The sequence below is a fragment of the Brassica napus genome, chromosome C8, assembly GCF_020379485.1.
Source record: "Brassica napus cultivar Da-Ae chromosome C8, Da-Ae, whole genome shotgun sequence".
Classification (NCBI taxonomy): domain Eukaryota; kingdom Viridiplantae; phylum Streptophyta; class Magnoliopsida; order Brassicales; family Brassicaceae; genus Brassica; species Brassica napus.
In genome coordinates, this window is record NC_063451.1 from 37932724 (window position 1) to 37957025 (window position 24302).

The 24302-nt window shown below is 31.5% G+C and overlaps 3 protein-coding genes and 1 long non-coding RNA gene across 5 annotated transcripts; 2 read left to right on the forward strand and 2 right to left on the reverse strand.

Moving 5' to 3' along the window:
• Nucleotides 1-23947, forward strand: BNAC08G26520D. Of its 2 annotated transcripts, XM_013800451.3 has the most exons (9): nucleotides 1-57; nucleotides 159-256; nucleotides 335-402; nucleotides 723-795; nucleotides 1082-1206; nucleotides 1280-1372; nucleotides 1464-1563; nucleotides 1720-1919; nucleotides 23887-23947. In XM_013800451.3, exons 2-8 carry the CDS (start codon nucleotides 170-172, stop codon nucleotides 1894-1896), a joined length of 723 nt encoding a protein of 240 aa, XP_013655905.2. In that variant the 5' UTR covers nucleotides 1-57; nucleotides 159-169; the 3' UTR covers nucleotides 1897-1919; nucleotides 23887-23947. The 2 variants fall into 2 exon arrangements, with proteins under 2 accessions (XP_013655905.2, XP_048620632.1); XM_048764675.1 differs by lacking the exon at nucleotides 23887-23947 and having other exon boundaries at nucleotides 4-56; nucleotides 157-256; nucleotides 1720-1986.
• Nucleotides 6682-7409, reverse strand: LOC125591143. Its single transcript, XR_007327130.1, has 3 exons — nucleotides 7343-7409; nucleotides 7112-7265; nucleotides 6682-7036 (listed from the first exon to the last, which is right to left on the reverse strand). It is a non-coding gene; the product is annotated as an uncharacterized LOC125591143 (long non-coding RNA).
• On the reverse strand, nucleotides 18115-19883 carry LOC125591142. The gene is made up of 3 exons (XM_048764674.1): nucleotides 19611-19883; nucleotides 19227-19436; nucleotides 18115-18822 (listed from the first exon to the last, which is right to left on the reverse strand). The coding sequence occupies exons 1-3, from the start codon at nucleotides 19855-19857 to the stop codon at nucleotides 18311-18313; spliced, it is 969 nt and encodes a 322-aa protein (XP_048620631.1). The 5' UTR covers nucleotides 19858-19883; the 3' UTR covers nucleotides 18115-18310.
• LOC106360782 lies at nucleotides 21790-23947 on the forward strand. Its single transcript, XM_013800449.3, has 8 exons — nucleotides 21790-21915; nucleotides 22021-22216; nucleotides 22294-22361; nucleotides 22683-22755; nucleotides 23042-23166; nucleotides 23240-23332; nucleotides 23424-23523; nucleotides 23687-23947. The coding sequence occupies exons 2-8, from the start codon at nucleotides 22103-22105 to the stop codon at nucleotides 23861-23863; spliced, it is 750 nt and encodes a 249-aa protein (XP_013655903.2). The 5' UTR covers nucleotides 21790-21915; nucleotides 22021-22102; the 3' UTR covers nucleotides 23864-23947.
• Nucleotides 23948-24302: the final 355 nt, after the last annotated feature.

Genomic DNA, 24302 nt, shown 5'->3' on the forward strand with positions numbered 1-24302 from the left:
TGTTTTGACGAAACATTCATAAAAAAATCCCTTCTCCGACGATCTTCTGAACAAAAGGTCTGAGCTTTATCCTTTTGAGATTTCTTGAAATCAGATCACTCGATTCGATTCGAGACTTTTTTGGATTGATTTGGTTGGATCCGAACGAATGTGTGCAGGTATCATTCTGATGATGGGAATGAGCAAAACAGAGATCAATCTGCGGAGATTGCTTTCCGCTGCACCGAACCAGCAAAATCAGTCGAAGCTTATGCATGTACGTCTCTCTCTCTTAAGTATTTTTTTTTTTTTTTTTTTTTTTTGGTAATGAAGATGATGTTGATGTAATGTATAGTATGTAGCTACTCTGAGGGAGCAATTGGAACAACTCTCTGAAGAGAAGACCCCTGATGGTCTTCCCAGGTATTCTTCTTTCACAAGATTGTTTTGTTGATGAATCAATTTTTTTTTCCTTTTTGCTCAAAAGATTTCTTGGAATTAGAATGTTGTTAAGAAGAAGACAAAGAGATTTTCTATGATCTCAAGGGTTTTAGATTCCGAATTGAATTGCTTTGGTTGTTTATAAGAGTTTCCAAGTACATGTTTATTGGCTAAAAGCCTAAAGCTTTTTTTTTTTTTTATGAAATATGCTCAATTGATATGGAGGATGGGGTTTGGTTTCTTGAGTTTGTTTTTTTTACATTGCGAGGATGCATGCGCTTATCCTCTCTTCTCTTTTCCAGAGTTACAAAGGCAAAGGTGAATGAGTACTACGAGAAGATTGAAGCTGTTGCTTCTAAGATAGCTGCTCATGTGGTAATTTCACCTGAAACTAGTTTGGGACTCTTCTTTTTTTCTATTCATTTGTAATAATCCTAGCGTAGCTAGATGCCTTCCTGTTTACCTCCTTCGTCTGATGAATTTTGTTTTGACTTTCTTTCTTTTCTTACTTCCTTTTCCATGGGTTTAGTTTCAGGAATCCACATTTTAACCTCTGTTCTGTCATCTTACTCCGGTAGAACCCGTTTATAGTTAGAAGATTTGGAAGCTTTACTTGTGTAACTAATACCAAGTTATTGAACTTTTTCCCCCAAATTTACAGCCTGACACAGAGGTATCTGATGAAACTTATCCAAAGGATTCTTCTACCAGCGGAAGCGGAAGCTCTCCTAAAATAGAAGACGAGCCTCGAAGCCCCACTTCTCCACAGCTGAGAAGAAGAATTGTGTAAGTTTGAATCACTTGATTGCCATGCTTCTCTACTTGTACTTATTTTGTTCTTACAAGCTTCCTTATACAGGTCTACAAGCTCCAAGGAGCAAAATGTTGATGCTGGTCCGTCAAAGGCAGTAAAACTAGACACTGCAGCTAAAGAACACATTGATAAGCACAGGTACTTTCTTACAACTCACTGAGAAAAACTTTTATAATTTTTTTGTAGCAATGAGTAAAACATGAGTTGAATATTTCTGTTTCGATGACAGAAAGCTTCAGGAGGATCTCACTGATGAAATGGTGGGACTTGCGAGACAACTCAAGGAGCGTAGTCTGATGATAAGCCAATCTGTGGAAAATACTGATAAGGTTAGATGCTAACCTTTTTTTTAACCCTTCCCTTGTTACTGCTAACAATGGGAGATAAGAGAAGAATCTATGTAGGTTCTGTCATATATTGGTTTTCATGGCTTCACTGTTCTTAGCTTGTTTTCTTTGTTTTGTTGTGGGATTCATCAAATAAAGATACTTGGCTCTACGGAGGAGGCTATTGAGCAGAGCTTAGCGAGTACTGGACACGCAAATGTAAGGGCGTCAAAGATATATTCAGAGAGTTCAAAGACGAGTTGCTTCCAGTGGCTCTTGATCTTGGCCATGATCTGTGTCTTCATTATGGTTGTCTTGTTGATCCGTGTCACATAGGACATATGCTTCCGAGTGTAAACCAAGATTTCACATAACATTTTGAGTCTCTTTATTTTAATATAGTATAGAACTTAGGTTCACCCCCTAGACTGAACTTTTAAATTCACTAGTACCAATCAAAATAACACATAGATTATTAATTAAAAAATATTAAATTAAATAGAAAATAGTTACAAAAAATAAAACGCTAATTTTAACAACGCTAATGCTTCCAGCTAAACTCTAAACCCTAAATCTTTCTTAAATTCTAAACCCTAAATCTTTCTTAAATTCTAAACCATATACCCTAAATTCTAAACCTAAATGCAAATTCCTAAATTCAAACCCTATACCCTAAACCCCAAACCCAAATTATATACTCTAAACCCAAAAACTAGACTATAAACCTAAACTTTATATCTTAAACCCAAATTCTAGACCCTAAACTAAAACTGTAAACTTTAAACCCAAATTATATACCGTAAACCCAAAATCTTAACCATAAATCCAAACGGTAAATCCTAAACCCAAACCTTAAATCTTAAACCCAAAACCTATACCCTAAACCCAAATCCTAGATCCAAAACCTAAACGGTAAACCCTAAACCCAAACCCCAAACTTAGATACTATAGGGTTTGGGTTAAGATTTACGGTTTGGATTTAAGGTTTAGGGTTTAAGACTTGGGTTTAGGGTATAGAGTTTAGGTTTATAGTCAATTTTTTGGGTTTAAGGTATATAATTTGGGTTTAGGATCTAGGATTAGGGTTTAGGGTATATGGTTTGGATTTATGGGTTTGGATTTGAGTTTAGAATTTAGGGTATATGGTTTAAAATTTAAGATTTAGGGTTTCACTAGCGTCGTTAGCGTCGTTAAAATTAACATTTTTATTTTTTAGCTATTTTTATTTAATTTAATATTTTTTTAATTAATAATCTATGTGACATTTTAATTGGTTTTTAAGAATGAGGTGAATTTAAAGGTTCATCCTATGGGGTGTACCTAAGTTTTGTTCTTGGTAGAAACTATAAAGTAATATTAGTTTATTAGTTATGGTCATCCAAATTTTAAATTACATGTAAATTTTTTTTTGGGTCAAAAAATTACGTGTATGTATAGTTAGTTATTTTATATGTTCAACGATTAGTTTACTCAAAACTGATTAAGCACGTTTGATGTCTAGGCACTGGCCAGTAGATATTAGAACACCACCACACTATTGTCGAGAATTTTAAAACATTTATAAACAAGAAATATCAATATAAACAATGGATTGATCTTTCTAGCAAAAATTTATCGAGACCAATAAGATACGACTAAGACCAATGTTTAAATTCAAAGCTTTTAAAAATAAGAAATATGCATATAGACAACCAAGACCAAGGTGTAAAATTATACTCGGTGTCATTTCAGCATATTACTCGTACGTAGCTCACGTTAAGGTAAGAGTGAGAAACTAGAAAGACACTGATCCATAGACAAAGGTTAAAACATAGAAGTCCAATCGAGGGAAGAAGTTCACGTGCCTGGTTACTCAAAGCACATATAAATGAGTGACACAGTCGGTAGATATCTATATAACCCTAGAATTCAACCGTTTTCACAACAACATAAAAACCTTTTGATATAAATAAATCGAAAGCATCATTCAAGCTTGATGTCCAACAAGAAGATAGAAACATTCACAATTGTATTCTATCTTCTCCAGAACTCACATCACTGTTCTTGGTTCACATATCCTCAGAATCGTTCCAGTTTTCATTTAGTGAAGTCACTGTATATATACAAGAAAAAAACAAAGATACAAATAATAAATTATTCTAGTCTCGTAGAAATAACCGGAAGCATACGTAAATAGAAAAATGTAGGGGTAGAAGGAGACAATGGTATTTTCAAATCTCTGCATATGAATAAATTACATCGTCCCTTCTTCCATATTTGTTGGTCCACCGAAATCTTTTTGCACCTAAACAACAACATCAAATTCAATGCCATTATTCTGTTTCTTTTTTCGATGTTTATTTAATTTGATTTCCTTACATTTTGATTTGCTCTTTTCGTGTTTTCCACAAACTAAGTACCTTTTTGTATTGATGTTTCATTATACCGGGGAGAAAAATGATTGTAGTAACGAAATAATAATAACGATATGCATATTGTATGTACGATATGCGTATCCATGCTTGAAGGTCAACCATGGAACCATAATGATGTTCGGACTTTCTTTAGAAGAAAAATAATTCCTTACTTTGAAGTTTCAGTTATTACCAAATGTTGAGTTTATTAATATGGTTCAATGCTTATTTTCGTTTTCTTTGGATTCGTCGTTTATTACATTTATTTATTCTTCAATTTGAAATTCTATTAAGTTGTGGTAAGAGTTCAAATGGTCGTCAAAATATATATGTCCTTTTGTGAACAACTTCTTCCATCATTATATTACATGTATTCCTCTAATCCAAGTCCTGTGTAATGACAAATTTAATGGGAACCAACGACTTTGGGACTTGGGGTTTCAAACTAGTAAGCATGAGTACAAAGTGTCCTCGAATGGATATAAAGTTATACCATATGGTTTGGTAAATAGTTGATATGAAAGATGCACTAACATATATACACCAATAAACACCAATATATATGCACTATATATAAACATACACATATAATAGAAAGAAAGAAAAAACTAAAGATTTCAGAAATGGCAATGGAGGTATTTTCAGGGAAATTTTAACCAATTAAAAGTAATGGATTCCGAGTGACGTCTTTCATAGATATCTAGTAATCCTAATATATTTCATAACTAATCGAGTAACCTTTTCCCCTAAGTTGGAGATTCAATAGCAAAATTTCGTTAATAAGAAAACAAAAAGAAGAGAGTTCATATATATTTGTTGGCTTGACCTCGCTTGGTCAAGAGTCTTTGAAACTTACTTGTAAGAAGAGAGTTTATATATATATGTTGTTGGCTCGAGACCAAAGCGTCGGAGAATCAATAAGCCAACAAGATTTTCGTTGAAGAATCTGGTCGAAGAGGGAAGCTACCGAAGGATGAATTCAAAGGGATAGCATGATCCAAAATTAACCAATAATTTTGTTGGTATTTCTTTTGCCAATAACCAAGAAAATAATCGGGAAAATTCACCTTAATTAGGATCAATGCGATCCCTTTGGATCCTTCCTCTAGTTGCTATGAAGAATTTTGTTATCTCTCTCTCTAGAAGTTTGAGAGCAATATATATTTTTTTTTTTTAGTTTGAGAGCAATGTGTTTCTTCAATGCTTTGTTATCCTTTTATCTTTACTAGGGGTTTGTCCGCGCTTCGCGCGGAAATATTATTAATTTGTTAATTTAAAATTGAGCTTTTTTTTAAGTTGTGTGTCAAACATTTTGGTTACTTTTAAATTATTTGATCTTAATTGTTTAGATGCGGTTATTGAGCGTGAATACGTGATGAACATAACCATTATAATGATTGCATTCATCTAATACTTATTTTAAAGCATAATTTCATTTTGCTTTTCTTGTTTTGTCTTATTATGTATTACATTTGATATCATGTATTTATTTTTATGTTACTATTTTTCTTTAAAAAATCAGTGGTCAAATACATGAATTGTTTGATTACGATGTAATTAGCTAATGTTTAAAAGATAACTTATGTTTTTTATTTTTTATTTCTTTTTATTTTGTTTTTCAAACTGGTTTTTAAAACCTCTTGATAAAATATTTTTATGTGGTTGTTCATTTCGTCAAATCTTCTAAGCTTGATGACTAAGAAATTCAGAAATTTAAAGATTCACTTATTTTTATTCTTGGTTGACATTATTTGATGAAACATGAGTAATATCGTGAATAGAGTATAATATTTTATATTATCACAAATCTTCAATATGTTTGTTTTAATTTTCTGTTTTGTGAGTTATATTACTATATTTTCAATTTATATTTACGGGAATATAGATATTTAAATTTTGATTTAGTTTGAAATGCACTACTATTAAAAATAGCTATGAAATATAGAATATTATTTTAATAGATTTGATTCAAATATAAGAATATGAAAAAATATATATGATTCTATAAATATTAAAAATGTGCTGATACTGGTCCTATCATTCCTCGGTTGCTGGCGTGGCACAAAAGAAAAAAAATCTTATTTTTGTTTACATTTGCTGCATATAATTTTGTTATTGGTTTATTTATTTTTTCTGAAATGCCGATGGTGAAAATTTTGAATTATTTGATTAAGTTGTAAATAGTTCATGGTTAAATAAAAATATGTGTATTCTTATGTTGTTATATTTTTTTTTCAAACTGACTTTTAAGATTATATATAATTCGTTACTGTGGTTGTTCTTCATTTCTTGTAAATATTTTGATTTGAGTCTGATTACCAAAAAATGGGAATTTGTGCACACTAACTCTTTTTTTTTAAGTGTTTCAAAAAAAAAAGTAAATCTTTTTTTTTATTTCTATGGTAACAAAAAAAAATTACATTGTTTAGCAAAAACAGAGGAATAAAACAAAAAGTTATACTATCAGAGTATTAGTGAGCAAATTAAATGTAAATATAACGATCAATTGTGAGGAACAATGATTGTCATTCGGTTTAGAATCGGCCACCAACTCTACAAATGAAATATGAACATGCTACACACACTTATACACACATATATATATATACTTGATTTATGTAGAAGACCCATTACGTAGGTGTTTGTAACCAACCTTAGGCTACAATAAAAGATCAAGCACAATATTCTATGCATTAAGTATGCATACTGGAGGCCACATTTTTCTCCATTTGCCTGTCCAATTCGAAATGGATTAGTTTTTTTTCGTCAGCATGAATTGAATTTGAAGTGCCTTTATATCGTTTCTAGTAGCTGAAACCTCAAATGAACTATTTCCTTCATGAAATTTTCAAGTTTACAATAGCAAAATTACACACACTTCTCCCTCCTTCCTTTGCAACAGACCTGCTTCCGTTCTGGTTTGCATTCAAAGACAGACGCCGGTTTGGTGTTCCATTGGCTCCTCCGTTGCTAGCTCGTGCCCCCACCGGTTTCTTTGCACTCACCGGTCTCGCAGGGCTTGGCCTGGTGCTGAAGGCAGTGTCTTGCTCCACGTGTGGCTGTTCTTGAACCTTCTTTTGTTCCTGTTTGTTAAGACAAAACATGGGTTTATTGCATGTCATGTTCACTTTATATAGAGTAGAAGTGATGAACTTTACCCTCAGCCTCCGTTTCTCATCTTCTCGTTCTTGACTAAGCAGTAAGCGTACCGTACTCATCTAACATAGCTAGCAGAGGAACCATCGTATGCAAAAGACATGTTGTGTTCCTCTTCCCAAGCTCTGGTCTTAGCAACCAATGTGTCCACCATGGCTTTTCCACAAACACAAAAGATCCGTTAGGACAAAAAAGAATCTTCAAGTGTAATCTTTAACTTCTTCTACGCTTACCAGTAATCTTGCTAACCAGAACACGTGCTTTCTCAGCTCACTTGAGATTCAAATGAGCTCCTCTACTTGCACTGTACCTGTTCTGATCCTGTTTCACTAAGTAATGAACATTACGGCCAGAGAAAATAGAATTATGATTCTAAGCTCAATTAATCTGACAAAAAAAAAAAAAAATTACTATTCCTCACAAGGTCTAAGAGGAGAATAAATATGCAACAAAAATAGGAGCCTCACCCCCACATCGTTAAACCAAACCCAGCAAAGACTTACATAACCTCAACCCTTACCAGGAAGCTAGGCTGCAAGAAAAGTGCTCCCAAAATCAACCCCTGGTGTGGAAAAAATAAGAGAAAACCAAATCAGAATTGATGAAGCATAAAATCAGTGGAAGCCATCGCAAGAGCAATAGCAAACAATGGCTTCTGCGATCAACATAGCAGTTTAATTGAAACTGGCACTATTTTGGTTAATTGAATAACAAACAAAGCACAGTAAGAGATACTTTTTAATATCACTTAAGGATTACCATCTAAAAGCACATATAAACATAAACGTAAATCTAACTAATACTGTCCCTAATTGTTCTTTAACAAAAATATTTCCTTGAGGCTATTTTCTGTTAACATATATGATTGGAACTATTTTAGCAAATTTAAGTATGAGAATTGAGAAATGTTATGTTTTGTAAGTCCCCTAGCAACAAATTATAAACGGACGGTGGTTTTTGGTGGTGTAGTGATGTATACCAAAAAAATCAGAGTTGGTGGAGTGAGGATTTCTTTGGCAGAAGGAAGCAACCATGCTGCAGTAAGTTAAGTCTATGGTAAGTTTTTAAAATTTGGGATTGATTGTTAGAGACTGTTACGTTGGTCAAGGGTTTTCATTATAATATTTTGACTGCAAATATCTAACTATAGATGTATAAATGTGACTCTTAAGAAAGTTAAAATCACATATTATTGCCTTAAGGAAAAAACATATCAAAAAAAAAAAATTGGCTTTAACATTTTTAAAATTCTCTTAGATTAATTTGTGAAATATTTTAGCTGATTGGATAAAATCATAAAAGAATCACTTTTAACGTTTTTAACCCAAAAAAAAAAACAATGAAACAACTAAAATCTTTAAAAATTTATATCCAGAATATGTGCTTTTGGTGAAACAAAGTAAGAGATTTACCTGAGAAATTAACTACCCAAACAAAGAATCACTTTAACGTTTTAAACCCAAAAAAATAATAAAGCTACTAAAATCTTTAAAATTTTATATCCAAAAATATGTGCTTTTGGTGAAACAAATCAAGAGATTTACTTGAGAAATTAACTACCCAAACAAAGAATAACTTTAACGTTTTAAACCCAAAAAATAATGAAGCTACTAAAATCTTCAAAATTTTATATCCAAAAATATGTGATTTTGGTGACACAAAACACGGTCGGAGGTTATCGTTCGTGTATAATGTGCTCGTAGACACAGACATGCAGATAAGGCATGCAAATTGGTAGGGTAAATTGGGCATGCGTGGTCTGTCGATATGTATAACTGAAAATGAGATGGGATAGAATAAAGAATCAGAAACAAAAGTGAGTCATTTGGAAATATGTTAGTGTACTGCGGAGGACATACTTATAAATGTCGGCTCTTCATAGGACAAAAACTCCAGTTTCACTGTACTGCTCTTGCCGCTCACTACCTCTATTTCCACCTTAAGAAGGGTACCACATCACGTATAGTTCAACTTTTTTATTTACGTCGGTATTCAAGTCTTTTCCGACGTATGAACAAACTCCACTCCTTCACTAGCTTGAAAAACATATGTATGTCAAGTAATATGTGATAAACTCATATTATTTCTTATTGTATTTGTGGTCCAGAAGATTTTGAATTTTTCTCTATGTTAATGGTTTTATAGATCTGTTACCTTACAACAAAAATGTGACCTTGAAATTGATAAAAGTAATTTGGTGGTTTACGACATGGCTGAGTCAGCTTGTCCTTTGGACTAATTAAGCCTGCCAGGTTAATGTTCAAAGCATAGTATGGTTCACAAGCAGGTCAGATCATTTCTATAATTTTTATTGACACTAGCTTGTCACACGTTTCTAGAATTTATTACACAATCCAAAAAACTCATTATCTTTTCTCTATGGGTTTCATTCACTTACAAACTAAATAAAACTATATTGCTAAACCACTTTTATAAGTGATGGCTGAATACAAGACTCATCACATTTTTCTTATACCTAGTAGACTAGTAGTTTATTTCCGCTAACCCTGGCCAACTATCCAAATGAAGATATTGGTAGATATATATTTTCAAATCTCTTCCAATAATATATATTTTTTTAATATACTTTTAAAATCTAGTAAACGTTTAATTTCTTGTTGAATACATTTTTTCTAATTTAGTATCTCTTCTCTAAAGTGAATATTATGATTCTCGGCAATTAGGCCTGCGATTTTGACCCGGTACCGAATACCCGAAGCCGGATCCGACCCGAAATAAACCGGTTCGGTTCGGTTTCGGTCATAGGCTAATTATCCGATGGGTATTGGAGTTGATTATCCACGGGTATCGGTTCGGTTATTACCCGAAACCGATCGGATACCCGTTTAAACCGAATTCTATACTTAAAAATATAAAATTGTATCCGCCAAAGATCGAATCCAGGTCGTATGAGTGATACTTCAAGGACAATATCACTAGACTAGCTCAACTTCACTGTACTTAAATACATATTACTAATATATATGATTTCAATTTATTTTTCATTAAAAATAATAAATAAAATAATCAAATAAAAAAATTTCGGGTATCGAGTATGGTTTCGGCTAAAATTTAACCGAACCGAATGTTACCGAATTGTTTCGGGTTATATATGGTTACTTTCATCAAAAATCTGAACCGACCCGGAACCGGTCGGAACCGATCCGAAACCAAACTGTAAGTCCACCAAGTACTATTTGGATACAGCTTTCAAATAACCTAACTACCCGGAACCGAATGGATCTTATCCGAAACAGAACCGAATACCTGAAATCCCAGCCCTATCAGCAATCTTCACACGACATCCAACAAATCCCTATCTCATATCTCGAGTTCAGCACTCCAAACTCCAATTTGGATCTCGTTGCAGTACTTCTGTAGCACTTTGGTAAAAGCTGGACATCATGATACTATTTCTTCAAACTCCCCCTTTTTAGATTTGTGTAATTCCCAAGCATTGTAAGAGTCAATCAACCAATACACACAAAAACAAACACCGTACGACTCCAGCAAGCAATGCACACCCATTATGCAATAATGTCTGAAAACAAGAAGACATGGAGTTAGAGAGAACAATACAAAAAAAAATCTTAAAATCCAAAACACTTTCCCATTATCCCAGAAATCTAGTCATAGTAAACCGAATGACAAACAAAAGCAGATACCCTATTATCAATCACTCTCGTCATTAATGTCGGGCAAAATATTTGTAAATTTTAATTCGATTCGTTATATGTTTCGATTCGAACCAAAAAATCTGGATATTCATAACTTTACGAAGCAAATCAAATACAAATATGCAATATCCGTAAGAAACGAAACAAACCACAAATACTAATATTTTAGGAACGGATATTTGTTTTGATCTGTTATATGCATATATATACATATATTTAAAAAATTACATATAAGTTATTTAAATGTTATATTTTATATAAATTTTATTGTATTTTTTATTTGCTAAATTTATTATATTAGTTATTAGAATTTTAAAATTAAATAAATTTTTATTCTTGTAATAAAATATTATTAGTTTATCTTATTTTTTTAAAAAATATGTATTTTTACGGATCTAATCGGATATCCGGTAAAAATCTAAAATTTTCCGGATATCCAGGACACTGAATATCCGTGTGGCTACGGATTGAATCGAATCAGATAATTGATTATTTGGACAAAACATATTGAATCACGAATATCTCCAAAAACTCGGATATATGATTCTTGCCCACCACTATTCATCATGATGCTCTTATTCTCCTCTTACTCCGGATCAAAGGAAAAGTTTTCTTTTATCTCAAGCGGTTATTCTACTACTAAAAGTAATTTGAATAACTAAATCGGAAATAACATAACATATATCCACCAAATTTTAGCAAAAAAAAAAAAAAAACATATATCCTTACGAGGAAAGATCTACCACTCTTAGCTAAAAGAAATTATGTTGTAGAATTTTGTGCACAAGTTAAAAACAAAAATAGAGTCCGCTATATTACTAGTATTATCTGCCGGGGCATACCAAGAAAATAAATTAGCATGTGGTACAATATATATTAATTACAAAATTTTAAATATAATTTAACGAATAAATTGTATAATAGTTTTAAAATAAATGACATTAATCATTAATTTTTACATTTTATTTAATGAAGTACTTAAAATAAATAAAAAGATAAGCATTTTATAATATTAAGTATTTATTTTGAGTAATATTAAGATAAATATATATATTATGCATATAGTTTCATTATAAACACTTATTCAATACAATTGTTATTTTAATCAAAGTATTATCATTAATGAATGCTAAATTAATACAAATAAATAACAAAACAAAGTGAAAAATTTTGTATTTAAAAAAAAAATTAGATACTAAAGAAAAGAAAATCAATCATAAATAAAATTAGCAATACAATACAAATTTTTTTTTATGAAAAGTGATTAAAATAAAATAAAATGTATAAAAAAAATTATTTTGTTAACATCAGCTTTGCTCTTGGTTTGGCCTTGAGAATTGAGTTAAACTAAAACACTACATTATTTATCAATTATTTATCTTTAACCTAATTATAAAAAAAAAACTGAAAAATATTGGCCAAGGTTCGAGCTCGTGAAGCGTGGGGCATTATTGTGAGTATTATAATAAGAAGAGCTAATAACATCAATCTGTTAAATGTATGTACAAAAAATATATATTATTAGGGATTTAGGGCGTGACACGTGCAACACCCCAATCTGTCCTGGATCCGCTCCTGATCCCTGGTGCTACGCACCTACAATTTTTATGTTTTCTAAACTATATGATCATAAAATTGTAATGACTATCAAAACAAATTATTATTTTATTTATATATTTTCTTAACCTAGATAATACATCTCTATAATATTAGTTGAAAAGTCTGAGTTCTATGTGTCGCTCTCACGTTAACTCTCACGATGGTTGATTACACTGATACCTTTAATGAATTAAAAATATTACATTTAAAATATTATTATATTGTTATTTTTTAGTTTCCTTTTTAAAATTTTCCAAAAAAACATATACATATAATAAAAAAAGGAAATTTTTTATAACGCTAGAAAAAAAATGAATTGAAAAACGAAAATATATATATGTCTATATAATATGATTTCATAAAAAAAGAAAATTCACAAAATTGTAATATTAAATTCAAAAATATTTTTAAATAACATAAAATATAATTTTGAAGTAATAAAATACTTTCTTTATATCTATATTTTCTTAGATGAAAAATATAAATTTGTATATAGTGTGATTTCATTAAAAACAATTTACACAGATAATCTTGATATTAGAAAAATAAATATTATTTCTTTTAAAACATAATTTTAAACAATACAAAAAAAATTCAAAGTAATAGAAATATTTTTATATATCTATCTATTTTCTTAGATGATTACATAAAATAATTAAGTAACATAAACTGATATATTTTAAATTGACTAAAAATAGTTTTTAATTAGTATTATTTAGATGTTTTATTTATTTTTCATATATTTAGTTGACTATAATATCTTTCAATTACAGCAAAAGAATATCGATAAATTATATTTTACTTATGTATAAACACAGTTTTGTTTACTACTTATTTTTAAGAAATACTAAAAAAAAACTAAAAATAAATTTTAAAAATAACATCGTTTGATCAAATAGTTACAAAATAGTTTAATTAGGTAGAAATATTATACTTTATCATTATTAAAGTTATTTATTTTCTTAATATTAAATTTACTTTTAAATTTCATGTTTTTATGTTTGTGGAACTTAATATAACCATAATAAAATACCAGAGAAAATCTGAATTCTTACTTGTAAGATTATTTAAAATAAATTTCAGTTTTCAATCAATAAAAAAAGGCATAAAGTTATTTAGAATTTGTAATTATTTTAATTATTTTAAATATTGATATGTATTGATGAGCTTCTAAAAATGTATCAGCTACTTATGCATGTAAATTCCTATTGAACATCACTTTGTTTTCTAATATTGTTTTAAAAAACATCAACATATAATTTGATAAATATTATGAAAATACATGCACATTTAAATGATAAATAAAACTGATTTGATTTGATTTAATTATAATAAAAAAATAATTATACTTCATTTTGAATTTGAAAGAATATATGTAACTCGACAAATCCAATTTATATCTAAAATCATAGATTTAACTACGATAAGAATATATAATTTTATAAGAATAGTAATTAATTTATTTTATAAATATAAATCATAGGACAACTCAAAACATATTAAAATGAAAATAAAATATTAACCAACTGTTACAATTTAGTTCTTTTGTAAAATTTATATGCATGAGACTTCAAAATATTATCGTTATATTAATTTATATAATTTGGAATTAGACATTTTTAGTTTTTTTTTCATTTTAAGCACAATATATCTTAAGTTATACATAATCTTCATAAAATATATTACATATCTAAGACAACAACCACCTAAATGAAAATAAACAATTAATCAAAATTTTAATATATAGAATAAAAAATATTACAGTTGAATTTAAAGATGCAATCCAATTTACCCAAATGATAATTAAATAAACTGTAAAAATAACAAAACCAATTAGATATAACATATATAAAATTATATGTATAGTTAAAGTAATATAATATTATTAATATAAATGATGCATACAAATTATAAATTAATTTAAAATTAAAAGAAATATCAATCAATTATTATAATACATTTACTTTAGAAATATTTATACTCGTGCATGAGCCCAGGAAAATCACCTAGTTAATACATAAATTAGAAATACTGAACCAATTTCTATGATGTTAGTTTTGAGAAATATATACACCACATGTTTTTGTAATCCAATTGAATTTTAAGATGCAATCCAATTTACCCAAATGATAATTAAATAAACTGTAAAAATAACAAAACCAATTAGATATAACATATATAAAATCATATGTATAGTTAAAGTAATATAATATTATTAATATAAATGATGTATACAAATTATAAATTAATTTAAAATTAAAAGAAATAACAATCAATTATTATAATACATTTACTTTAGAAATATTTATACTCGTGCATGAGCCCGGGAAAATCACCTAGTTAATACATAAATTTAGAAATACTGAACCAATTTCTATGATGTTAGTTTTGAGAAATATATACACCACATGTTTTTGAAAGCTTGTTTCTATACAAAAATTAAGATATATTCTAACACATAAAAGTATACATTTTGCTACGTATGGGCATTATTATATAAAAGAAGACTACTAAACATACTTAAACATAGCTAAGTTTGGTTTATTTAAACAGATTTTTAGATATGATAACTAAAAATGTAGATGTGTTTATCTTTGTCCATAAGAAAGCTTTCCATACTTAGAATAATTTCATGCTTCTGATAGTAATATTTTGTGAAACAAAACTTAGATTTTTCATCATTTGTGAAAGTTTAAGCTACAAAATAGAAGAATAAAATCTTCAACATTGAATCATGCAGAAAAATATAGGGGTAATATAAATGTGTTTAGGAAAAGAGAATAAATGATTTAAATAATCAATTTTTGCCACATTCAAAACTAAAATAAAACCCTAAAAAGATGATTGTCCAGGAGGGCAAGAAAAAGAAAGATTCTCATTTCTTCTTAATATTCTTTTTACACCAAACAAAGAGTAAGAAATATATAGTTTTTTTTAAAAAAATGGAGAGATGAAGCAGTTTACATATTGAAAGAGTTACTAAAGTCATTTTTGTACGTGTGTGAGAGAAAAATAAGAATTTTTGTGGTTAACCAAATATTTGAAGTCAATAGAACGTGGTATGATTTTGATTTACTTGAATTTTGTAAAACAATTACACATGTCAAAATTTTATTGCTGTGATTTGTGCTTTGGAATATAATATAAAGAGTTATTTTTGGGTTCACTTCATACAGTGAACATGTAAGTTCACCAACAAATAGGAATTGGTTATTTTATATTCTGTATCTTTTAAAAAAAATAAACAAAATATTATTAATTTATATCATGATTTTAAAATTAAAAATAAATAAAAATTAGTACTAGTCTCAAAAAAAAATTAAAATATTTTTAACGCCGTCAGCAAAACCCTAAATCTTAAACCGTAAACCCTTAGCTAAATCTTAAATCATTGGGTAAACCATAAACCGTTGGATAAACTCTAAACTCTAAATCAAAAACACTAAACACTAAATCTTAAAAACATTAAACCCCTAAACCTTTGGATTTAGTATTTTTAAGATTTAGTGTTTTTGATTTAGAGTTTAGTATTTATCCAACAGTTTATGATTTACCCAAGGGTTTCGGATTTATGATTTAGGATTTAGGGTTTACTGTTTTGCTGACGGCGTTAAAAGTATTTTTTAAATTTTTTTTTTGCGACTAGTACTATTTTTTTTTGCCTATTTTTATTTTAAAATCATGATATAAATTAATAGTATTTTGTTTCCTTCTTAAAAAATACTGAATATGAAATAACTAATTTCTTAGTTATTTAAGAGTTGATTCTTAGTTTTTTTAGTTAAAAGTTAAGAGACGATTTCTTATATTTCGCTAAGAACCTCAACCTAAGAACCCCCATTAATCATGTTCTTAGACCATGTTTAACGCGGAACCTTAAGAGGGTTTTTAAAGATAAAAACTGATTTAATTAATGAAAATAGACAATTACCGATCTTGAGAGGTTTTTGGTAACCGTTTTTAACGAGGTTTTTCGAACACTTGTATGCACATGGAATTTTCTTCTTTTTTTTCCTCTTTTCTTTTCTCTCTTTTCTTTTCTCTATGTTCTTTCTTTCTTGACTTCTCATCATTCGGAGATTGAAACAGTTATTTGTTTTCAATGAAGTTGAATTTTTTCGACAAAAGAAAGATGCTCTCGGAAGGCTTAGTCTCTCTCCACTTCAAAAGTGTACAGCAACCATTAGTGTCTTGGCATATGGTAATGCGGCTGATGCTGTTGACGAATACCTCCGACTCGGTGCAACTACTACTTGGTCATGTGTGGAAAGTTTTGTGGAGGGAATAATATATTTATTTGGCGATGAGTACCTAAGAAGACCAACACCGGATTATCTTCAACGTCTACTTGATATTGGTGAGCATAGTGGATTTTCTGGGATAATAGGAACCATCGATTGTATGCATTGGGAGTCGAAGAATTGTCCCACCGCTTGGAAAGGTCAATATTCACGTGGTTCGGGAAAACCCACAATCGTTTTAGAGGCGGTTGCTTCGTATGATCTATGGATATGACATACGTTTTTTGGACCTCCAGGTACCTTAAATGATATCAATGTTCTTGATCGCTCACCTATTTTTGATAACATAATAAAAGGTCAAGCTCCGCAAGTCACTTTCTCTGTCAATGGGAGAGAGTATCATTTGGCTTACTATCTTACCGACGATATTTATCCGAAATGGACAAATTTTATCCAATCTATTCCAATACCACAAGGGCCAAACGCGGTTTCATTTGCTCAACATCAAGAAGCTGTCCGAAAATATGTCGAGCGTGTTTTTGGAGTCTTTCAAGCACGCTTTGCCATTGTTAAAAACCTTGCACTTTTTTGGGATAAAGCCAAAATTGGGAAGATTATGAGAGCATGTATCATATTCCATAATATAATAATAGAAGACGAACGAGATGGATATACTCAATTTGAATGTTTCAGAGTTCCAACAAGGAGAAGACACCGGAAGTTCACATGTCGATCTCGATTTTTCTACAGATATGCCTACAAATATCGCCAATATGATGGGTGTTCGAACTAGAATTCGTGATATACAAATGCATCAACAACTCAAAGCTGATTTGGTCGAACATTTATGGAGTAAATTTGGACGTGATGAAGACAACAACTGAACTCGGATGTTTGTTTCCAATTTTTTTTCATTTATTTTATTAGTCCTTGTTTTTATGTTTTAATTTTAGAATCTATGTTTAAAATTTTATATTTATTATGTTTTATTTAATAAAAAAAATTTATATTTAATAAAAAAATTAATTTTTTTTAAGAAACTCAAATTAAGAAACTACCATTATAGCACAAAAATTAGATGAATTAAAATTTATTACTTAAATATTCATTAAAGCGTACTTAAAAAACCTCATTGGTTTTTAGGGATAATCATGCTCTTAGTGCCATACGACACAGAACCGTTGAGTAGCGAGAAGGGTAAGACCGTAAATTCCAATTACGAAAAACGAACCCCACTCAGACACCTTTGCAGTTAGGCTGGTACACCTCTTTTTTCTTTTTTGAAATATCAATTTATTTTTCCGGCGAACAAAAAAAAATATCTGTTTAGCTTCCGATGAACTCCAAAATAGTTGACCAGATGCCGTCGGCGACTCCATCCACGCCTTTCGATGACTCCTCGGAGGACGCAATAAACGCCGCAGTTGACTTAGAGCTCGCGGCGGCAGTAGGAGGAGTAAGAGGTGACTCAAACGGCGGCAGAAGGAGCAAAGCGAAGGGACCTTGGTCGACGAAGCAGGACGCTGTTCTGACGAGGCTTGTGAACAAGCTGGGGCCGATGAACTGGAATCTGATAGCCCGCGGAATCAGTGGCGTATCTAGAAACTATATGTATTAGGGGCAGAAATAAAAAAACTACTAGATAAAATATATAAAAAACATTGTCATAAAACCGTACAAATCCTTACAAATGTATCCTACGCTCTCTCATGGATTGAAATCGGTTCATCACTGTTTCGTTTGTAACAGGTTCAAACAACTCATTTTCAATATAACATACTAAACAATCACTTAGAAACTCGTCTCCAATTCGGTTGCGTGTGGCTGTCTTCACTAATTTCATTGCAGAAAAGCACCTTTCAACACTTGCAGTAGCAACATGCAATGTTAAAACCAACTTCAAGAGCCTATAAACTAAATGATGTACAAGGTGCTTTTTTGTTTCCACCATCAGACGAGAAAGATCTCCAAGATTCTTCAAATTTTTAAACCGTTCATCGTTTCTTATATTGTCAATATAGATTCCAAGTTGGTGTTCCATAGATAGACGCTCTCCAAAGCTAAAATCATCTGGATAGAACTTAACCAATCTCAACAGCTTTGACTTATCAAACTCACCGAAGGAACTGGCAGGACTTAAAGAAGCCATGCAAATAAGCAAATCAGTGTTTACCTCAGTAAATCGATCATTAAGCTCTTGAAGTTGCAAATCCATAACAGTGTAGAATCAATTAACCTTGTAATGATGCAGATTAGTTACACCTGTTTTTTTTTCCTTGGCCTCCTTAAATCCACAAATTCTTCATCCATCACAAGAATATTAGTATTATTCTTTTCGCAGAATGATGAAACTTTACCCATTAGCAAATCTCATCCATCTTCTCGAAAGTTTTGCAGCTCCCGTTTAGTTGAATCTACAAGTGACATGGCATTTGAAATATCTTGATTCTTCATTTGCAAAGCCATTGACAGATTCTCAGTTACTCCCAAAATAAACAGCATCAACTGCAAATAGAACACACAATCGAATGTGTGAAAATACTTGAGAAGACCATATGCGTGACATCAATTTGAGTCATCAGCGCCTTCGTCTTGAACACTTTCAAGGATTTCAATGACTGAAGGAAACAACTCAACCAGACGCAGCAAAGTTATATAGTGAGAACCCCAACGAGTATTTCCAGGCCTTGGAAGAGAAATCTCTTGATTTTGTCTCGTTCCAGTGTTAATGTCACCACTGTCAATCCCTTCCTCCACCCTCTTTCGATTCATATCAAGAAGCATATCTTTCCTCTTGAAATAAGCCACAACCACATTCAGCAAAGTCGAAACCATGTCAAAAAAATTACTAACTTCAAAGCTCTTTTTCGCAACTGCCATCACAACTAGCTGAAGTTGATGAGCAAAACAATGTACATAATAGGCTGAACTATTTTCTCTAGCAACCAATGCTCTCAGCCCATTAAACTGTCCCTTCATATTGCTTGCTCCATCATAACCTTGTCCTCTCAATTGTTTCAGGCTCAACCAATGTTTTGCAAACAAGTCATCAACTGCAGATTTCAGAGATAAAGAAGACGTTTCTTTTACATGAGTAACTCCCACAAATCTCTCTTTTACTAATCCACTTTTATCAACAAACCGAAAGACAACAGCCATTTGCTCTTTGTTAGAAACATCTGCAGACTCATCGACCATCAAACCGAGCACTCCATGATCGATTTCTTCCATGATAGATTTCAGTACTTCTTGAGCAAAAGAATGTACAATATCTTTCTTAATCACTTGAGAAACCATCTGATTATTTTTTGGAGCGTTCTCCAAAATAACCTTACTTACAGCGTCATTTTGTTCTCTGGTATACTTCAAAGAGCTCTACAAAATTTCCTTTATTAGCATAATCTTTTCCTTCCTCATGACCGCGAAAAGGTAATCATGTCGTGACAAGTACCTAGAAGCATCAACTGAAGCATTTAACCGGATGCGATATTCATTTTTCACCACATAGCCTTGCTTATAAAAAGCATGCACAATTGACTGACCTTGATTCATCAAATCATCACATCTCTTAACAGCAATATTATGAAAGCTATTAATTCCACCTACATGCTCAGATAAAGCCTCGGGTTTTTTTCCAACAAGAAAAACCTTTAATCACAAAAACATAATTTCCACCTTGTTTTGGTATGTCATCTCTGAACAAATAGCAACACACACAGAATGCTTTATCTTTGTAGTTGTTCCAAACTTTTTTTTTTGAAAAACATGACCATATGGTTGACATGACCTCTAGTTAAATATTTCCGCCTTACTTCGTCTTTTTGATTCGAAAGATATTGCGATATCTTTTTTTCTTTTAGCCGGATCCCATGGCAAAGAATCCAAATCATCAGAGTTATCGAATTTATCCCATGGAAGCACTCGTTTTGTTATAATATCGCTCCATTTATCTGCAAATCAGTAGAAATAGTAAATTAATATAAAATCAATTCCATTTAGAATTTTAACATGTTACTAAACCAAACACAATTCATCATATTAGCTAATAAGTTTTTCATTAAACTCAAAATCATATATAATAATATTGGCTCGGTCTAAAATTATTGTACATTAACATTGTGTTAACATCAGAGGTCACAACCTTAAAGCATATCATGAGACAATTTTGGAACAGAAAGTAATAAAAAGAGAATCAAACAAACATTTAAAATAGATATAATCATATAAACTAATTAACTAAATAGAAAAGAAACTTACATGGACTGGAGATTTCGTGAGTGATTCTAGCCGGTGGAAAAAAAATGGCAGGAGAAGTTGAGAAAACAATAACAAACTGGACTTTTGTTTTATATTTATATGAATTAGAATATTTTTAGTTTTGGTAATTATTTAGAGTATATGGGGCAAAAAAACAATATAACAACAGGGGCATAACTTCAATTTGTTAAAAAACTAAACTAATTTTAATATTTGTTGGATTTCCCTCCTTAAGCCCAAAACTAATCAAATCATAATCAAGCCTTAGTCCAAGAAAAAGAAACATCTAGAGAAAAGTGGAGAAGTATAGAAGAAGAATTGTGTAGAAGAAGAGAGAAAGTTATGGAGTTAGATATTTTGAAATAAATAATAATTTAGAGAAATCTAGAACTTGTTGGAGTGTACTCCTTCACTTGTATAAATAGGGGTGCTTAGCACCATTTGTAATCAATCCAAGAATCAAGAAAACAAAGAGAAAAAACATTTGTAAGATAGAGTTTCCAAAAACAAAATCTTTGTAAACCCTTTCCAAAATTATAAAGAGTCTTCTTCTTAAATCTTTTAGTTGTCTAATCCCATCTTCGTCTCATCGATATTGAGTAATTTTCCCAACAATATTTTTATGGTAGGCAATTGCGCCCCTCAAGAGTTGTAGAAGCAAGCAAGTGGAACAAACTTTCCGGAGAGACAGACCGGTGGTTTGGTACCGACACGTAGCCGGCGAACCATGGATCAATCTCACCGTTTCCAGAAAATTCGAAGCTCCTGCATATGCTACACGTGTTTTGCATTAAGTTAATATTATCTTTTTAGCTTGGGCTTCGTATTGGGCTTAATTTCAATTTTGTAAGGGAATGGTTTGTCTACTTGTAATGGGTTTTCGTTTAATAAAACGAAATGGTTGACAAAAAAAAAAAAAAAGGCAATTGCGCCCCTCAACGTACCTCGGAATCCCAGGCCGGTCTAGGAAATCGTGCCGGTTAGGGTGGTGCAATCAGCTCGATCCTTGCCTCAAACGCAAACCGTTCACTGGTAAGCTAAACTCTTCTCCTCTCGATCATCTCTTGATTCCAGATTACGGTTAAGGTTTTGAGCTATAGCCTTATCTGCTTTTAATTGATTGTATTGTTGATTCAGGATCGTTGTTGTTTGATACGAATCAAGAATCAGATTCGTTTTAGGGTTTAGCGTTCACTCTCTTGTGGATTAAAAACTGTTGATGCTATTGATTGAAGATAGACAACTGATGATGGGAATGAGCAAAACAGAGATCAATCTGCGGAGATTGCTTTCCGCTGCACCGAACCAGCAAAATCAGTCGAAGCTTATGCATGTACGTCTCTCTCTCTTAAGTATTTTTTTTTTTTTTTTTTTTTTTGGTAATGAAGATGATGTTGATGTAATGTATAGTATGTAGCTACTCTGAGGGAGCAATTGGAACAACTCTCTGAAGAGAAGACCCCTGATGGTCTTCCCAGGTATTCTTCTTTCACAAGATTGTTTTGTTGATGAATCAATTTTTTTTTCCTTTTTGCTCAAAAGATTTCTTGGAATTAGAATGTTGTTAAGAAGAAGACAAAGAGATTTTCTATGATCTCAAGGGTTTTAGATTCCGAATTGAATTGCTTTGGTTGTTTATAAGAGTTTCCAAGTACATGTTTATTGGCTAAAAGCCTAAAGCTTTTTTTTTTTTTTTATGAAATATGCTCAATTGATATGGAGGATGGGGTTTGGTTTCTTGAGTTTGTTTTTTTTACATTGCGAGGATGCATGCGCTTATCCTCTCTTCTCTTTTCCAGAGTTACAAAGGCAAAGGTGAATGAGTACTACGAGAAGATTGAAGCTGTTGCTTCTAAGATAGCTGCTCATGTGGTAATTTCACCTGAAACTAGTTTGGGACTCTTCTTTTTTTCTATTCATTTGTAATAATCCTAGCGTAGCTAGATGCCTTCCTGTTTACCTCCTTCGTCTGATGAATTTTGTTTTGACTTTCTTTCTTTTCTTACTTCCTTTTCCATGGGTTTAGTTTCAGGAATCCACATTTTAACCTCTGTTCTGTCATCTTACTCCGGTAGAACCCGTTTATAGTTAGAAGATTTGGAAGCTTTACTTGTGTAACTAATACCAAGTTATTGAACTTTTTCCCCCAAATTTACAGCCTGACACAGAGGTATCTGATGAAACTTATCCAAAGGATTCTTCTACCAGCGGAAGCGGAAGCTCTCCTAAAATAGAAGACGAGCCTCGAAGCCCCACTTCTCCACAGCTGAGAAGAAGAATTGTGTAAGTTTGAATCACTTGATTGCCATGCTTCTCTACTTGTACTTATTTTGTTCTTACAAGCTTCCTTATACAGGTCTACAAGCTCCAAGGAGCAAAATGTTGATGCTGGTCCGTCAAAGGCAGTAAAACTAGACACTGCAGCTAAAGAACACATTGATAAGCACAGGTACTTTCTTACAACTCACTGAGAAAAACTTTTATAATTTTTTTGTAGCAATGAGTAAAACATGAGTTGAATATTTCTGTTTCGATGACAGAAAGCTTCAGGAGGATCTCACTGATGAAATGGTGGGACTTGCGAGACAACTCAAGGAGCGTAGTCTGATGATAAGCCAATCTGTGGAAAATACTGATAAGGTTAGATGCTAACCTTTTTTAACCCTTCCCTTGTTATTGCTATTGTCATCAACAATGGGAGATAAGAGAAGAATCTATGTAGGTTCTGTCATATATTGGTTTTCATGGCTTCACTGTTCTTAACTTGTTTTCTTTGTTTTGTTGTGGGATTCATCAAATAAAGATACTTGACTCTACGGAGGAGGCTATTGAGCAGAGCTTAGCGAGTACTGGACACGCAAATGTAAGGGCGTCAAAGATATATTCAGAGAGTTCAAAAACGAGTTGCTTCCAGTGGCTCTTGATCTTGGCCATGATCTGTGTCTTCATTATGGTTGTCTTGTTGATCCGTGTTACATAGGACATATGCTTCCGAGTGTAAACCAAGATTTCACATAACATTTTGAGTCTCTTTATTTTAATATATAAGTCTTTTAAGTTAAAAGAAACGTACATCAATTTAAGACCAAACCCCTAAGCCCTTGAAGCACAAATTAATGAACGAAACATAATGTTATAAAAAGTTAAAATAAGATCATTCTCTAACATTGACTAGCGAGTACAATGGAGTGCAGATTAGTGTAGAAGCATTCAACTTCTTGTCATTATCCCTGATGAGATTGTCATTGATGATTTGTCTGTGAACCATCCAGAGAGTTCTTCAGAAAAGCAGTTGGCATATGATGGGAATGATTTTCAGTAAAGCTAAAATTTTCACCTCAAACTGCTTTCAGAATGAATGAAGATGGAAGACACACTAAGAAGAGTAGTTTTCATTGTTTTAGTCAACATCTTTTGCG

Bases quoted from the DNA above. Each gene is read 5' to 3' on its own strand.
- LOC106360782 (XM_013800449.3), top strand. From the start codon at position 22,103: ATGCTATTGATTGAAGATAGACAACTGATGATGGGAATGAGCAAAACA. The intron at 22,217-22,293 runs GTACGTCTCTCT...TGTAATGTATAG, and splicing joins ATCAGTCGAAGCTTATGCAT to TATGTAGCTACTCTGAGGGA. The intron at 22,756-23,041 runs GTAATTTCACCT...CCAAATTTACAG, and splicing joins CTAAGATAGCTGCTCATGTG to CCTGACACAGAGGTATCTGA.
- LOC125591142 (XM_048764674.1), bottom strand. From the start codon at position 19,857: ATGGAAGAAATCGATCATGGAGTGCTCGGTTTGATGGTCGATGAGTCT. The intron at 19,437-19,610 runs GCAATATGAAGG...TGCTGAATGTGG, and splicing joins ACAAGGTTATGATGGAGCAA to TTGTGGCTTATTTCAAGAGG. The intron at 18,823-19,226 runs GTGTTCAAGACG...TGCAACTTCAAG, and splicing joins AGTCATTGAAATCCTTGAAA to AGCTTAATGATCGATTTACT.
- BNAC08G26520D (XM_013800451.3), top strand. From the start codon at position 170: ATGATGGGAATGAGCAAAACAGAGATCAATCTGCGGAGATTGCTTTCC. The intron at 1,207-1,279 runs GTAAGTTTGAAT...TTCCTTATACAG, and splicing joins CAGCTGAGAAGAAGAATTGT to GTCTACAAGCTCCAAGGAGC. The intron at 1,373-1,463 runs GTACTTTCTTAC...TTTCGATGACAG, and splicing joins GAACACATTGATAAGCACAG to AAAGCTTCAGGAGGATCTCA.